Below are 18,027 nucleotides of genomic sequence, written 5' to 3' on the forward strand. Positions count from 1 at the left end.
CAAATAGACTGTTCAGAGGGCTAATGGTTTCTCACTGATATAGTTCCTTTTCTGTTGCTCTGATAAAACACTCTGACCCAAAGCAACTTGGGGAGTAAAAGGTTTATTTCAGGTTACACTCCCAGGTCACAATCCACCGCTCAGGGAAGTCAGGGTGGGAACAGAAGCAGAAACCGCTTACTGGCTCACTCTGGGTCACTGGGTCAGTGAGATAACTTTCTTTCAAAGCTCAGGCTCACCTGCCCAGAGATGGTGCCACCCACAGTGGGGCGGGTCCATCCACATCAATCGTAAATCAACACAGTCTCTCACAGACATGGCCACAGGCCAATCTGCTTTAGGCAGCTCTTCAACTGTGGGTACCTCTTCCCAGATGACTCTAAATTGTATTAAGTTGATAATCCAAGCTAACCAGGACACAGGCAATATTCCCTATAATCTATTATGTGTGTTAAAAGAAATTGATCTATGTTCTTGGTCTTTTAAGACAGGGTCTCCCTGTAGCTCCAGCTGCCTGGAACTCACTATGCAGACCAGTCTGGCCTTGAACTCACAAAGATCCACCTGCCTCTACCTGGGACTAAAGGTGTGTGCCACCACGCCCAGCCTGGATCTATGTTCTAAGTGATTCTAGAGTAACAAAGTTACCATTTAATTTTCTATTATTTAATTTTTTAAAATTATTTTCATTTTATGTATATGAGTGTATTGCCTCCACGAATGTATGTGCACCTATGTCATGCAATGCCCACAGAGGTCAGAAAGGGGCTTGGGATCCCCTGGAGCTAGAGTTACAGATGGTTGTTAGCTGCCATGTGGGTACTGAGAATCGAACCCAGGTTCTCTGCTCTTAACACCTGAGCCATCTCTCCAGCCCCTTTCTATTTTTACTGTTACTAATTTTTTGCCTTATAAATTTTGTTTGCATGTACAATATATTAATTTTTCTTAATTTTTAAATACTTTTTCTGAGTATTTCACAATGAGTTATTGTATTTGCTTTATTTCTACTCCTTCCAGGCCCCCTCCAAACCCTCTCATGCCCCCAACTCCCTCCAATTTCTTGACCTCTTCTTTGATTATTATTGTTACATATACATCCATAAACTTATACATATAAATAATGCACCAAGTCCATTTAGTGATGCTTGCATGTACATGTATTTAAGACTTCCCACTTGGGATTAGATAACCTCTCAGGGAGAAACCATTGTACTTTCTGCTGACGCTGATTGACCTTTGATCTTCTATCAGTATATAAGATTGCCCAGGTATAAGGATGGCTACAAAATCCTCCACAGAGAACAGCATACACTATAGGTGCACAAAAATCTCAGTTCTATTGTTCATGGACACCTTGCTTCAAGAGGTATAAACAGTATTGTCTAGCCAGGAACCTGAGATAGTAAGAGTGTGAGCTGAACAGCACTGTAGTATCCTGGCACATAGACTATTTGGTTTGGGGTCTAGACCTGTTTTGTGAAGTACTCCTTAGTCTTGATCTTTGTATCCTGATGACTGAGCTAAACATGAAAACATAGAGGTCCATAAATTGCACCACTAGTGCTAAAATTATCCATTGGGAAAATTAAAGGGTTGGGTGTGTCCAGTCTAATATTTTAGAAGTATGTGTTTAACTATTTTCTATCATATAAAAACGAGAAGACAAAGAGGTAAACTTTAAGCTTACATTTGGTAACTAACATTTTGATAGTTTAACTTTTTACAAATAATCCAGACATAAAACAATGATCATCTATTACATTTTACCTTAAGTATTCAAGTCTCCAGAAAGATTCTGAAATATAAAATGTTAATTTACAAATGTTTATGCCATTTATATTTACCCAATTTGCTCAGTTTTGAGAAAAATTTGAATTGCTGTGAAAAACAAAACATATTACTCATTAAACATCTTATTTTTTAATTTTTATTTATTATTTTATGTGTATGAGTGTTTTGCCTGTATGTATGTAAGTGAACCTATATCATGCAATGCTCATGGAGGTTAGAAGAGGGCATCAGATCCCCTGGAACTTGAGTTACATGTGGTTGAGTCACCAGGTGGGTTCTGGGAATCAAACCTGAGTCCTCTGCAAGAACATTTAGTGCTCTTAACCACTGAGTCATCTCTCCAGTCCCCTTAGTTTTTTTTTTTTTAAATGGCAAAATCAAGCTAAAATTCCATCAGCCAGTCTTATTCTATGCTTTTTATTTTTAAAAAAGATTTTACTTTTTAAATTTTAAATTACGTGAATGTGTGTGTTTATGTGTGTGTATGTGCATGTGAGTACAGATGCCCTCAGAGGCTAGATATGACAGAACCCCCGGAGCTGGAGTTACAGGTGGTTGTAAGACACCTGATGTGGTTGCTGGGACTTGAACCCGGGTCCTCTAGAAGAGCAGAATATGCTCTTAACCACCAAGCCATCACTCTAGCCCCTTGTTTTATGCTTTGAGGGGACAAACACAGATGCTTCACAGGCATTCTCATCCCCCGTTTGTCCTAGGATCTAGAACCTCATGTGGTACATAGACCAGCTACAAAGAGAAGACCCTGGGTAGGTCTTTGAGTATACCAGGAAGGAAGGCAGGTAGCTGTGAAGATGATGCCTAGATTTGACCCAACAATTTCTAGCATGGCCAGAAAGCAGGTCTGGGCAGAAAAGACAGAGTGGCTGTACGAGGTCTGGTTCACCTGGTGGGTGGCACCACAGGTGCCATAGAAACATCCATGTACCAAGGCATCACTTGACCATTTTCTCAGCTCTCAGAGACTCAAAACCAAATATACAAGCTTGTATAAAATGACTGCAAGGCTTATGGGGTCCTTGCAGCTGGTCCCGTAGTCTCAGCTCACTGAAAAACTACACAAGTATCAAAAACATCAAGGAGGTAGCTGGACTTGTTTGTGCATCTACACCTCAAATCCTGTAATCCTAGGATTTGAGGTGTAGATTCAGGAGGATTCAGTAGTTCAAAGCAAGCCCTAGGAATACAGTGAGTTCAAAGCCAGCCTGGCTACAGAAGACCCTGTTTTATAAAACCCAACAAATACAAACATTACAGAGGCAAAGAAACTAAAATCCAACCATCAATCGACAAGCTTTTCTTTCTGCTCTTGTGAATGCTAAGTGTGAAGGAATTCACTCTCACCCATTTCTCTCTCTTACACTACATCCTCATGTATCAAAGAGCTAGGAGGGTGGTTGAAGTAATACATCCAGATTTTATTTAGAAGTTTGTTTTTAATAACTACAATCAAACATTTAAGTTTTATTTTATTAAGTCAGCTGAATAGAGTCCTTCTGGGTATATTAATATGCCAACTTACATGTCCCATTTATGAAGGTACACAGCCCAGACAGACAGATGCAGATCTTATAGTTCTGATTTCACATTCTTGATTTGTCAGGTGTTCAAAAGTTTGTCTTACACCTAAGTGTGTAAGTAAATAAAAGAGACTAGAGCACTAAGTGCCTGCTAATTCTGAAAGCCATGGTTTTCATCTCCTGCAACAGTAAGTTTTACTTACTGCCAGTTTGTCTTATCCAGTTAGATATCTGAGACCTCCAATTGGATCCAATCCAATTTCATATTGAACCCAATGCAATCTTGAAACCACTCCAGTTTCTGTTGGGACTTCCAATGGTAAAAGAGTCTCTTCATGATGCAAATGGGACCCAGACTCAAAAGTCAGAACAGTGAAAGCCAAAAGAAGATCAAGTACTCAGTGTAAACAGCTGAGTCCTGCCAAGAAGAAACACCTCCACCAGCCCTCTGACTCCAGGAGGAAGGTAGAGGACCTCCAGGGGCTCAGAGGAGCCTCTTCTGTGTTTCTCAAGGAATCTTGGGAGTCATCAGCTTCTCTTTAGCCCCTTTATCTCCTTATATGAGCTGTTATAAAATTACAACAAATATAATTTTGCAGCACTTAGTTTTATTTGCAATTCCAGAGTTGGACAGCAATCTGCACCTCAAAATGTGCAGAATCCTACACCCCACCTCATAGTGGGTTATATTTGTAGCCAAAGAAAAGAAAGCTACATGCAGAAAACAAGGGTTATGGAGTCTGACTGGGTACAACTTGCACCTGTCTTATTTGAACATCATCATTTGGCCACTTAATGATTGGCTGAACTCTATTAAACATTGTAAGAGCAGGTCATAAAGCAGATAACAATTCTATAGTCCACCATGTGTGGAGAAACCCTTAGGCCTCTCTTAAAATGTATATGGAAGGCAGTTCAGGTCAAATTTAATCTGTCTTTGGTGGCTAGCCACTTTGAAGATGGTAGGCTTTGGCTAAGTGAAATAGGAGCAGATCTAAGTGGTGCCAAGAGCACAATGTGCTGCATGTCCTTGATGCTCCACATCATATCCCCTTGCTCAACAACAGTTCAGAGGACTCAGCAAATCCATGCAAGCTCAGACTCAACTTATTTTGACTACATTGGGGCTTCTCTGACCAAGTAAATGTGCTGAATCCAATGTAGCTCAGAATTGCAGTGCAGCATCTCCAAAGTAGAAGCCAGTCAGTCAACCAGTCCTGCCTCATACTCTTTCAACAGAAAATGCCTGGAGGTCCTCTCAGGTGGTCCCAGTTGAACCCCTGATGCTTCATTACATCACCTGCTAACTAGCACCTTTACGACATCTTTCTTCTGCTTCCCAAATAAACTATCTATACACAGATCAGTCACAGGCTCTTTCTGCCTTCAGGAAAATGCAGTTAACATAAGAATATTCCATATGATATAAAACTCTAGGGAGATAAAATGGAACATGGGACCTCCACCTGTTAACTGTTCATTATTCCAGATGCCAACAGATCTCTTGTTCTTCTTCTGTGTTAAAGTGAATAGACATGGGTCAGCTAACATTGGTTCCTACATAGCAAGAATAAGCAAATAGACAATAACTTTGGGTCACTGTGGTTTAGCTCACATGAATGTTATATGCAGACACAGTGCTTCATTTTGGCCCTAAGATGTTTGCAGGACATGCCTTCCCTCAGAATACAGCTATCATATTTAGCAGAACCTGCCATGTTATGGTTGCAAGGCTGAGCCACTGTAGACTTCTACATTGCCTTCTTCAGCCCTTTCAGACTCCAGACTATTGTGTCTAGTAGGTAAGTTCTGAATAGCTAAGCTTCAAATCACTATATTGGTTTCAAAGAGATAATGTTTCTCAAAGGATTTAATTTTCTCCCAGAGAGTCATGTGCTTGTTAAGAAATAGACAACTAAATCATTCTTAACCTCAGGAGCTGATGCCAGGACAGGGAAGTACATAAGCCCAGAGGACATCGTTCACTATAAAGATTACCAAGAAACAGAGGTGACAAAGAAGAATTTTACGGGATACAGAGGATAAATGATGATGTCATTATTCATTATTAGTGTCATATGTTTCTTGTGACTGTGATAGGTTTTATGGAAAATATCACCTCGTCCTAGACTTAAGCAATAGGTTCAAGTACAGTTACTTATCTTGGCACAGCATTAGATGGGTATTTTTGCACATTAGCAAAAATATTGTCTCTGTCAAATCATAATTAAAACACTTTGAATCAAAAGAGTTATTTTGCTTTAATTAAAATACAAATCAATACCCAAGTCAACTTATATTGATTAGCTATTCCTTACAGAAAAGATGCTGCTCTGGGCTTAATGTAATGTAGAAATGAATATAGTACAAGACCCTGTCCTCACAGGTCTTAAAAAAAGAAACTACCATTTTATTCATAATTCTTACCCCTAGATATGTCTACAATAATTGACATTAATGAACCTAAGAATTCTAAGAATCATATTTTTAAATGGACTAGTTCTAGGAATCATTACTTGATTTTTCAACGTCCCAATCCTCAGTCTTTTCAAAGCAGAAATTTACATTCACAGTGAATTCAATGTACCAATATTTCCATTCAAATGGCATTTTTGTTTGGAGTTTTATTATAACTATGTATGAGACCAAATTCCAACTTCTTAAAAATGTTTTTTTATATAAATCATTTAAATACTACTCTAAACCATGAATTGGGGTTTCTCTCGATTATTTAGAGTGATACAAGATGCTTGGTCTTCAAATTACCAAACACGTGTGCCATGTGGATAGCTTCAGGTCAGTGTGCTGCCAGGATACTGGATGGGTAATGTCACTTTTCTAGAAGGTTCTAGTCCTCTTGAGTGCCAGAAGATATCATGTCCTTTTTTTGTATTCAATTCGGCATTGCCCTTCCGGCTGGGGGACACCCACCAAATGGAGACAACTCTAAAGTAGAAATGTAGAAGAAATACAGAAATTAACAGACAGAAACCAATAGTTTTTTATCTAAGGCTTATTCAATTGCAGTTTCTTCTAAAAGGCACAGAGGGGAGGTTTGGAAGGTTGCGAAGTGTTTTCATTGATGAGTTTTAAAATATTAAATATCAACCTTAGTCCTCCATTCAAGAAACAAAAGGGGGTACTTTATTCTAATAACCACTTTTTTTTCACACACCCCATGCCTGCGTGCCTACTGCCCACCCTTCATTTTATATGGATTAATAGAATACAATAAGTAAAAAGCTATGACATCTCATTTAGGGAGCAGAAGACCCAATGGGCCAGTTTATGATTAGACAACATGGTGCTGGTATGGGCATTTGGTATGAGTCAGCTAAAACATGGCTGGTACTGGATTCTAGGCAACTGTGAGCCAGGTATTGATGGCTGACACTGGATGTCTTGGGAACCCAAAAGTAAACAGTAATGCAATTTTTTTTCTACAACTTTCCCTGACAGAATGCAACTTTTGTGTGTGTCTATATAGATGCATCACCTGGAGGTCTGCATAGGTCTGGGTACCTGCCTGCTAGGCAGCCTGTGGGCCAGTAAAGTATGCCTTCTCTGCCTATGACTCCTTGTGTTCTCTTCAACCTCCTGGCTTTCAGTGATCCTTGTTTCTTGGATGAGAAGCTTGGACCTCACACATTATTTGTAATCAGCAACAAGCTAAGCTCTCTTTGGTACCTGTAATAGGTGCTTTAGAAACTACCCAGAGTTTGTGGGCAGACCACAGTCACAGTGAATTTGTGATCATGATTTTCCAAGGAAACTTGTATGTTACAAATGTTGTGTCTTTTCTTCCTAGTTTTGGGAAAGGGAAAGATCTGAGTCCATGGTAGTGAGGGAGGGATGTCAGTGTACTGCCGAGAACACAAACAGGGCTCTGAAGTTTAGAGACAGAAAATAAAAGTTCTGTCAGCCATAGGCATTGGGATCAATGAACGATGAAAGAAGCAGATCCAGCATAGGGAATCTCTTTTTTTTTCTCAAGTATGAACACAACTGGGCACAGAATGCAATCCTTAACACTGTTAATGGAATAAACTGCATAGTTCCCATAAGCCCATTGAAGTTGAATCCATAATTGTAAATGAGGACATACGCACTTTCCCAGAAAGATATCCTCAAATTTTATCAGATTTTCTAAAGATCTACAATGCAAAAAGTATGCAGTGAAACAGAACCACCTGAACAAGTGAAGACTGGTTCATAAGAACTGGTGAACAAGTGAAGAACTGGTTTCATAAATAGCAGAGTCCTGCTGCCTACATGGGGACAGTGTTACCACACAGGTTTTGTTGCATCTCGTTGGTCTTTTGATTCATAATGGGAAGACACTGAAACTAAATTTATTAAGACCTGTAGAGAATGCATAAAATACCATGGGGCAGGGGGCATAGCTCAGTGGCACAGCATTTGCCTAGGATTCATGAAGCCCAGTGGTTCAATCCCTAGTACCTCACAAAAAAAAGGACTAAAAAGCAACAGTGGACTATTTCAAACCTGGGGTTCTCGTATTTGATTTTTGATGTTGCAAGGAAATCACTAAGTGGGGAATGAGTCTCCAAGAACATTGGCTTCTCTGCACTTGACAACAGGGTTTTTAGAAGATCCCTTGTAATGTCTAAAAGCAGTTCATAAATTGAGGATCATTTCCTATACTTTTTGATTGACTCATTTTATAATTAAAATAATTCTAATAACTACAAATTTTCCACTGATTTTTCTCTTCCTAGAGTGAGACTCATGTAATAAAGTACTTTTTGAAGAATTCACTTGGACTTGAACAATTTATAAAATTGAGCTAACATTTCTTTAAACAATGTTCTTAGTGGTATCCCAACACAAATAAGACATGCATATGGTAGTATGAGATTAAATACACCCAAAAGAATTTTCAGCTAAGAAGAAAGTGCTAAGAAAACTCTTGCTTATGGAAGCAATCAAAATTACTGATCACAGCTTTCACAAATGTCATTTTTCTCATAAGAATACACAAGCATTCTTGCACCCTTTACTGGGAGAAAAACAATTAGATGTTGAGTCCATTCTAGACAAAACTGTGACATCTACCTTGGTGAATCAGGGCCTAATTTTTTTTTGGTCTTTTTGAGATAGGGTCTCCCTGTAGCCCCAGCTGTCCTGGAACTCACTATGTAGACCAGGCTGGCCTTGAACTCACAGAGATCCACATTCCTCTGCCTCCCGAGTGCTGGGACTAAAGGCATGTGCCACCACGCCCAGCCTAGATTTTTTTAAAAAGTTATTTAAATAATATTTTATTGACTCTATGAGAATTTCATACAATGTATTTTGATCATATTCAGATTCTCTCCCTCATTGTCTCTCAGATCCACTCCTGCCTCCTTCCCTCTCCTCACTTCCTGTCCTCTTTTATTATGTTAAGGTATATAGAGTCTAATCTATGTTCTCCAAATGTTCTTGGGTATGAGTCCATCCTCTGGATCATGGTAAACCTTCACAGCATCACACCCTTATAGAAAACTGATTCTCCTCTTCCACAATTATCCATTGCCAATAGTCCCTAAACTAGGACTGGGGCTTCTTGCCCACCTTCCCAATCCATGCTGGGGTTTACTCTGCCTTGGGTCTTTATAAGCCTTGTGCATACTGTCACAGAACTGTGGGTTCACATGTGCAACTGTCCTATTGTGTCCAGAAAACAAAGTTTCCTTGTATTTATCTATCACCTTTATTCCTTATAATCTTTCTGCCTCCTCATGCACAGTGATCCCCAAGCCTTGGAAGGAGAGGGTTTGTTATAGGTGTTCCATTTAGTGTCAAGTACTATGTAGTCTTTTATTCTCTGCACCTTGACCAGTTATAGATTTCTGTATTAATCTCCATCTGCTACAGGAAGAAGATTCTCTGGTGAGTGTTGAGAGAGACATTAACAAATCATTAGGAGTTGCTTTAACACTATGTCCATTTAGTAGGATAACAGTAGTAGGTTCTCCCTCCCCTATGGCCTATGACCTGTGTAGCCACAGGTTCTTGGCCCTGATAACAGTGCTAGGTATGGGTTCCAGCTTGTAAAGTAGGCCTTAAATACAATCTGAAATTGGTTGGTTGCTTCCATAATAGTCATGCCACTATTGCACCAGTGGGCATATCTTGCCAGACCAGTCTTTATTATAGCTCAGAGGGTTGACAGTTGGGTAAATATGAGGATTACTTTTCTCTTCTGGTAGCAAGCACAGCACTTTCCAGAACTATGCAAGCCAGCCAGTAGGGATGAAGCTTTAAAGTGAGTACAAGTTTGATTTTTCCATGTTTGTTCTACAACTCACATATGCAGCTTTTCTAGCAATAGGGTTTTACCATCAAGTTTGGAGGGCAACCAAGAGCTACTTGTTTATCATAAAATTTATTTTACTCTTATATGTGCATGTATGTATGTGCACATGCACACATGACTACAAATGCCTTTGGAGGCTAAAAGAGGGCATCGCTTCCTCTGGAGCTGAAGTTACAGGCAATTGTGTACTGCATGACATGGGTGCTGGGAACTGAACTTGGGTGCATTCTTTACAAGAGCAGTAAGTGCTCTTTACCACTGAGTCCTAGCTCTAGCTCCAGGACCTAGTTTTCAGGGTCTATAAAGTCTGGTTCTGATCTTCATTTTGTCAACACCATAGTAAGCTGCTGAGAACGTTCATGAGAGGTGTTTAGTTTTCCTTTCACAGTAAGATTTTGAGAGGTCTTCAAAAGGAATCAAGGAAAAGTGCCAAAGTGTGCAAATCTATAATGTATCTTCTGTGTCACTTACTTCACTGAAGTTACACCCGAGTCTTTCATTTACCCATTCATATATTCAGTACAAACTGTCACATGGCTAGCCCTGATGTCTTAATGCTTAATATCTGAGCCTCAGCCTATTTAAATAGCACCTTTCATCCAGAGTTTTCAAACAGACTTCCACACATTTGGAGTTAAACTAGATTTTTCCTTATTTCCTATGGGATCAGTCTTCAAAGTGTGATACTCAGAGGCCAGCAGCAACAGGTGTACATGTAACTTGTTAGAAATCAGAACACAGAGTACCTTCCTGGAACTTTGGAGATTAGGAGCTCTAGGGATGAGGCCCTGTAGCCTGTGTTTTGCAAACCCTGCAAGAAGCAGAATTCTGAGGTTTCTGTCAATTCAGAAGCTACTATCTCTACACAGGAGTTGATTGATAGACAGCTTCGAAGGTCAGAGCTAGTGAAGACATCTGGCCTTTTCTTTTCTGCTCAGAGGTTTCCTGCATGTGGTTGCTTTTCAAATGGACCAAGGGCTACAACCACATCCAAACCATAATTCACTTATTGACCTACAGAACACATTTCTTTATAGGGAAACAAGGTCAAATTTTAGGCCATGCTATTTCCCAAGGAAAGGGTAATATTGTGAGAAGCCCCTAACAATTGAAGAGATAGGATACTGTTAGGTCTTAGGCATGTGGTAATAGGGAACAGAGATTAGATTCTGGATGGAAGTGAATAAGCATGTTCCCAGTCTGGTTCCATCTAAGACACATGCTAAGGAAGTAGAGGAATTGCTCAGTTCAGCTCCTGGTTAGTACTAAAATCAAGGGGTTACAGTTTATGCCCAAATCTGAAGGTCATGATAATGTTCAAAATTCTGAAAACACATACCTGCTTCGGTAATGGGTCCAGAAGACTGCATTCATATTTATAAAGTATTAAAACAATACATATTTGAATCTCTGCCAGAGCAAACCACCTGAAAGAAAAACACAAAACTTGTCTGTGAAAGATGTGTGAATACCCAATTCCTTCTCTTAATATCAGACATAATATAGACTAGTTAGGATCACTGAGCTGCTTTAAAACGTTGATAAAAGCGCTCAGCTAGTTGAAGTACTCAGAAAATGAAAGTCTAAGATATTTTCAAAATATTTATTTCATTTTTATTTATGTGCATATGTGTATGGGCACAAATGCAGAGGTACCTGTAGAGGCCAGAAGAGGCTTTAGATCCCTTGGAGCTGGGGTTACAAGCCATTGTGCACTGCCCAACATGAGTGCTGGAAACCAAACCCTGTTCCTCTATAAAAGCAGCAAGTATTCTTAACTGTTGAGCCATCTCTTCTGCTCCTGAAAGTCTACATTTTAAATCTGTGCTTTCAAATCCTGCAGTCATTAGGTACACATGACTACTTAAACTCAAACGCATTCAATTTTTTTTTTTAAAGAAAATTTCAGTCTCTAAGTTGAATTAGCCATATGTGACTGCTGAGTACTGTACTGGACAGTTCACACTTAGAACATTTTTATGATTTTAGAAAGTTCTATTGGACAGGGTAGACTTAGTTTACAAGTTATTACCTAAATGTTCTATAATCATCTCATTTTTAGAACACCCAAATCTGTTCTTATTTGTCTCAAAATTCCCAAACTTTTAAAAAGGAATTAATTTTGTTGTTAAGTGTGTGTGTGTGTGTGTGTGTGTGTGTGTGTGTGTGTGCACGCATGCACCAGTGTTGTACAATGCCCACAGAGGACAGAAGAGGTCATCAGATACCCTAAAACTGGAGTTACAGAAGGTTGTTAGCTGCTGAGAACCAAACCCGGGTCCTTTGTAAGAGTACCAAGTGCTCTTAACCACTGAGCCATCTCTCCAGCCACAATTCCGCAGCTTTTTGATCACACATTCAGGTAACAAAATACCTGAGCATGCCCTCCTATACACTGGTATTCATTATTTTAAACTGTATGCATAACCTACAGTGTAAGTTTGTTTCTTTCTAAGACACACAAAAACAAACTTAAAAATGGCCAGAAAAGTACAAATACAATTCTGCTATTTTTCCTTTCATCTCACTGACAGGCAAACACTTTTGGAAGTAAGTGACCCTTCCTAGAAGTCACAGGCCTTATGGAATACAACTGGCCAAAGGACCAGAAAACTCTAAGTTATCATAGACTGGACCCTCCATGGCACCATCCCTAGCCAAGTGGGCATCAAGTCTTTTTATCAATCTCCTAGGTAATGTCCCAGGCTATCTCTGTAACCTCTCAGCTCCTCAGCTCCAATTTCTCCACTACCTGGTGCAGTACCTCATCATTTGTCCCCCAGGTCACTTAAACAGCGTAGCTTCCATGGTCTTTCTGCTCCCCATGTCATTGCATTCATGCTTCGCTTCACATTGGAGTAACTTTCTAAAACCTAGATTATCACTACTTTCTCCTTTTAATTATACATGCATACACATACACATACAAACACCCATCAACACACACATCAACAGACACACACACATCAACACACACAATCTCTCAGTGTTTTCCATTTCCTTCCAAACACCATAGCAGAACACGGCCAGCTCTTGGTACCCACCCCTTACCACCTCTGCGGTCTCCTCTCCCCAGGAGCTCCCATTTTGCACCCTTGTCTTGCCTCATGCTATTACCAAGTGTTCCCTGAATGGTGATGCTCTCTGCAACAAGTCCTTTCCCTGTCTGAGAATGAGTCTCTCGAAGCCCTCCCTTATCACTCACATGGTGGAGTGAACATCCCTTCTTCTCCACACCATTGACTGTTTACATTTCAGCTGTAGCTTTGACTGCTCTGAATTACGAATGCTCACTAGCACTCTTCTGCAAGAGCTCTTTTTCCAGGAACTGTATTGTGGCCCCATAGCACTTGCATGGTCCTCTGCTGGTTCCTCAGCGAGGAGATGGAAGGTCATATTCTGCATAAAGGAAATTCAGTATCTTATCCCTTTCATTCTTTTCTCTGTAGCACTTTACATGTCCTTCAACTATCCTTATCCTGAAACCCTATCGTATCTTACTTCACTATAGTCATTAGGAAGTCTGTTTACTTTTTATGAGTTTTTGTTGTTGTTCAGTTTGGTTCAATTTTTTTGAGGCTGAGTCTCAAGCTGTAGCCCAGGCTGACTTCACAGTCACAGAGATCCTCCTATCTCAACTCTTTGAGAAACGGGCTATTTGCCATGAGTCACTGTGCTCAACTTGTTTTCTTTTATAGAATATGGTTTTCACAACCTGGAGAAACAATTTCTTATTCACCTTTGAATTTTCAGTATTTGTTAAATTAATACAAAATATGTGATGTTCATATTGGATAATTAGACTTTTCCCTGTCGGTGTTATGGAAGTATCCTGGCCATGTTTTATTTCAAATGTAATCAGGTGCACTCCTGGTTTATTAAAACCAACTTGCACACCACATCAACTTTTCAGGAATATTCACAATCCAAATTTGACCCTCCTTACTTGTAAATGTTAAAAATAACTTATTCCAATACAGTAAAAACTTCTAAGAAATAGGACATGTCCAGTATTTATGAATTCAGAACACAATAATTAGTGATTCTAAGAAATGACAACTTTATTTAGGTTCAGGTTTATAATTTTTTACAACTGAAATTTTTGTCTAATTTCTAACATATTGGAGCTTCCACTCTTGGGTGCAGGTGAACTGACAAAATCAATGGTATCGGCTGGAGAAATGGCTCAGCAGTTAAGAGCATTGGCTGTTCTTGTAGAAGACCTGGGTTCAAATCCCAGTACCCACATGACAGCTAACAACCATCCCTAACTCCAGTTCCAGGGGATCTGATGCCTCCTTCTGACCTCTTCAGGCATTGCATGACATGGGTGCACTTAGAAACATGCAACCAATACACTCATACACATACAATAAAAATGTAAATTTTTTTAAGTTAGTGGTGTCCTCCTGACTTTCATAACTGAGAAACTGGGCAAAATTCACAGCAGAGGACAAAGATGCTCTAAAGAAAGGAAAGAAATGAGGTGAGCCCTAGCACTGCCCCAGGCTATGCTTACAGAACTTTCCAGACCACAGTCCAAGGAGGAGAAAACTCACAGAGACTGATGATGTTACTAAATTAAGGAGACCAAGATAAAAGTTCAGGTGAGCGAAAGAGAATAAACTTCCTGGGAAGAATATCAGAGAGTAAGGAAGGAGGGAGCGGGGGAGGGAGGAAGGAAGGGAAGAGGAAAAGGAAGGAGGGTAAAGATCTCCAGAGATCTAGACAGAGGTATCCTTGAGTATTTGGAGACACGTTATCTCAGTGCTGGACAAGGATGATGAATAAATGGTCAAAAAAAAAAAAAAGACTGGTATGATGGGTCAGCAGTTAAGAACACTTGTTACTCTTGAAGAGGACCCAAGTTTGGTTCCAAACACCTTTGTCAGATGGCTAACAACCACCTGTAACTCCAGTTCCAGGGGATTTGCATTCTCTTCTGGCCTCTGAAGATACCTGCATGCACATGATACACAGAAACTCATGCAGGCACACATTCACATACACATAAATGAAAATAAATAAATCTCAAGAAATAGTAACAAAGCAATAAGCTAAATAAGGCCCAGTGCTCGCACACAAACATGAAGTCTGTGCTCTCCACAGAAGGAATGGAAAGTTCTTACAACATGCAGACCACTGCACAGAGTTCCCTCCTTAGTAGTGTGATTATATCATTTTACATTTCAATGGCACTCTGAATTTAATTTAACAAAGCTTAAATTTAAGTTTCAAAAACTTGTTTTTCTAAACTATGAACAGCATACTATAATAAAATCTAAAATTTCAAAAGGCTCAGGCATGATTGCAGAAGAAAGGGTCAGGAAGATTGTAAGAGCCAGAAGCGGTTGATGACTGCAGGAAACAGGAGTATTCCAGACAGCTGGGAAGTTACTCATATGAACTCACGACAATGACAAAGGCATGCAGATATTCCAAGCAAACTCAAGCTAGACAAAATACCAGAATAGATGTGGGGAAATGGGTAGGAAGTCTCATCCCTACCTGAGGAACTGATGCATGCTGGGAAGGGAAAGTCAGTCTCTTTTGAAGATGTGACTCTTGGTAGGCTAACGGGGGTTAGCCCACAGTGGATGGGCCCACACTGAAGGACATTTGTGAACACAAATTAGACTCTATAGGCTTTATTATATATAATAGAGTACATGAAATTGGGTAGAGGGTAGTAAGGTGGGGTGTGGATGGGAAGGGGATCTAAATAGGATCAAAGTATATTATATGAAATTCACAAAAATTCAATTTAAAAGGGGGAATAAAATGAGTTCACAGCTTGTCCCTCTTCCAGTTTGCTCTCTGTTTCATGTTTGCTGTTGAAGACAAAAGCTTTCATCTTTTAACTTCTACCACCATGCCTGCCACTTGCTGCCATGACAGACTCCTAACCCTCTGGAACCATAAACTCAAATAAATGTTTTCTTCCATAAAAACGTACCATAATTCACACTACTTAAAATTCACATCTTAGATCTACCCAAAGTAACCCCCTCCCAATAAAAAAAAAAAGGCCTCCTAGAAGCCCAAATAACTATTGCCAATAAGTCTTTGACAAATGTGCCATAAACATGCATTAAAGAAAGCAAGCCCAAAGACAATGGACTAAGAAGTTTGAACCCCCAAGCCATCTTGGTGGTTACCACAAAAGTGGTAATTTAGTGTTATGACAATGTGCTAACTCTTCTGTCAGAGAGGTTCACAGAGTTGATCACTTGGAAGATAACCATTTAATTTGCCTCTTAAGGATTTAGATGATCCCATGTATTATTAAGAAGAAAGATTATTGTCACTGGGAGGGAGGTGTTGAAAGAGACAGAGTCAGAGACACGCAGTGAACCATTCAGTAGAGAGTGTGCAGAACTGACCTGGTCAGATCGCAAGGACATGGTATGCTGTGCCTGCCATAGGTCACAGGCCATTCTGAGGGACTCTTCCCAGAACTACCATGGCTAGTTCTGCTGAAAACCTCTAGGGCACTTCTATGTGCCAACATTCTGATGTACTAATGAAGAAAGGAGATGGGCCCTGAAATAAAGTCTACTTAGGAGAGAGATGAGGCTAAAAGGAGGGGTATGGCTACTCTGTGACTTCACCAAAGAAACACGTACAACACCATGTGAAGGAGGGAGTATAAAGTTAGGATTTATGTGTATGAGTGTATGTTGCCTGCCTGCATGTATGTCAGTGCACCCGTGTCATGTGATGGCCACAGAGGCCAGGAGAGGGCATCAGATTTCCCTGGAATTGGAATTAAAGATGATTGTTAGCCACTACGTGGATGTTGGGAACTGAACCCTGGTCCTCCACAAGAGCAGCCAGTGTTCTAAACCACTCAGGCATCTCTCTAGTCCCTCATTTTTATGTTTTAATGATACAAGATATCACTACTATGTATGTGAGGCAATGCATAGGCCAAATACTTTTATTTACCCACCACACACACACACACACACACACACACACACACACACACACACACGGAGTTCATATTGTACAATATATACACATTTTGTTTGCTAATTTAAATGAACACATGGGAAAGAGACAAATTAGAAAAATACCTATTTAAAAAAATCTATAAAGTCAGTAAAATGAGGAAAAAGTGATGCCAGGAAAAAAATAAATAATTAGAATTTTATTTTTATTTACCAATCCATTAAAGTGGTTTCCCATTACCCTATGTAAGGCAGAATTACTTTAACTAATCATAGTTAAGTTCTGAAAAATGATAAAACTACATTTTTCCTAAAAATAAACTATAACTCAGGCTTTTCACTGATTCATACTGTACAGTATTAATTAGTGGGACTTTAATATTTTTCTTATTTTTAGTATTGTTTATTAAGTTAATGCCAGCTATTAAAATAATGTTAATGTCAACACGATCTTTAGTATTAAATTATAAGCATTTTGAAGGGCTAGATCGATAGCTCAGTGGTTAAGAAAACTTGCTAATCTTACAGAGGACCTGCATTCCAGTTCCCATACCTATATCAGGTGGCTCACAATCACCTGTAACCCCAATTCCACATAATCTGATGCCCTCTTCTGTCCTCCAGGGTCACATGCATGCAGGCGGCTCACATAAAGATTTGATTTTTTCAGCCTTCACCATAATGTTGAATTTTCTTTCATGTCTAAAGCACCAGATATGTTCATCTGAGACCTTGAAGGAAAGGATCCACGGAGTTCTGCATTTTTTTTAATTCACTTATTTTTACTTCATGTGTATGAGTGTTTTGCCTGTATGTATGTAAATATACCATGTGAGTGCATGATGCCCATGGAGGCCAGAAGAGGACATCAGATCCCCCTGGAATTATGAATGGTTGCTGGCTGCTCTGTGGGTGCTGGGAACTGAACCTGGGTCATCTGCAAGAACATCCACTGCTTGCTCTTAACCACTGAACCATTTCTCCAGCTCCCATCAATCTCTATTTTTACAGAATCTCTCCAGGAGCTATCTGGGTTGTTCATGTTCGTGTTAAGAATGCTTCCTGCTCTTGGGGTAAGTCTATAGCGCAGCTCTCTGCGCCGGGACTCCCTAAGCGACATTCACCCTTCCATCCTCCCCCTCGCCGTTCTCTACTACTAGTTTGGGCCCTGCGCCATTCCTAGTCTTGGGACCCTAGACACCTGGGGAACCAATACTGCTTCCTGATCTTTCTCACTCAGAGCAACTCAGTCCCTTTCTTGGGCTCCAGGAGCACCGCTTCTGGTCCTGGCCCTGCCCTCATCTCCCACTACTTCCCTGGTCCTGCAACACCCGCCAGCCTCTTTCTGGGGCTGACAGCCTCTTTCTGGGGCTCCGAGGCTTACCTTTACTCTCCCTGATCCTTTGCATCCAGTACAACC

The 18,027-nt window shown here is 40.0% G+C and overlaps 1 protein-coding gene across 3 annotated transcripts in view; it reads right to left on the reverse strand.

Moving 5' to 3' along the window:
- Nucleotides 1-3,204: 3,204 nt before the first annotated feature.
- LOC103744879 (24-hydroxycholesterol 7-alpha-hydroxylase) overlaps nt 3,205-18,027 on the reverse strand; it is a 119,379-nt gene continuing 104,556 nt past the window's right edge. For 2 of the 3 annotated variants that reach the window (XR_003851664.1, XR_003851663.1), the window contains one exon: nt 10,994-11,081. Coding sequence is in view for 1 of the 3 variants with exons in the window: in XM_008846719.3 (XP_008844941.1) it covers nt 6,207-6,278; nt 10,994-11,081 (160 nt within the window). In the remaining 2 variants the exon portion in view is untranslated. Of the gene's footprint in view, nt 6,279-10,993; nt 11,082-18,027 lie in introns of those variants that run through there. The other variant, XM_008846719.3, reaches the window with a different exon arrangement.

This window comes from Nannospalax galili, unplaced genomic scaffold, assembly GCF_000622305.1.
Source record: "Nannospalax galili isolate Female #2095 unplaced genomic scaffold, S.galili_v1.0 scaffold803, whole genome shotgun sequence".
Taxonomy (NCBI): Eukaryota; Metazoa; Chordata; class Mammalia; order Rodentia; family Spalacidae; genus Nannospalax; species Nannospalax galili.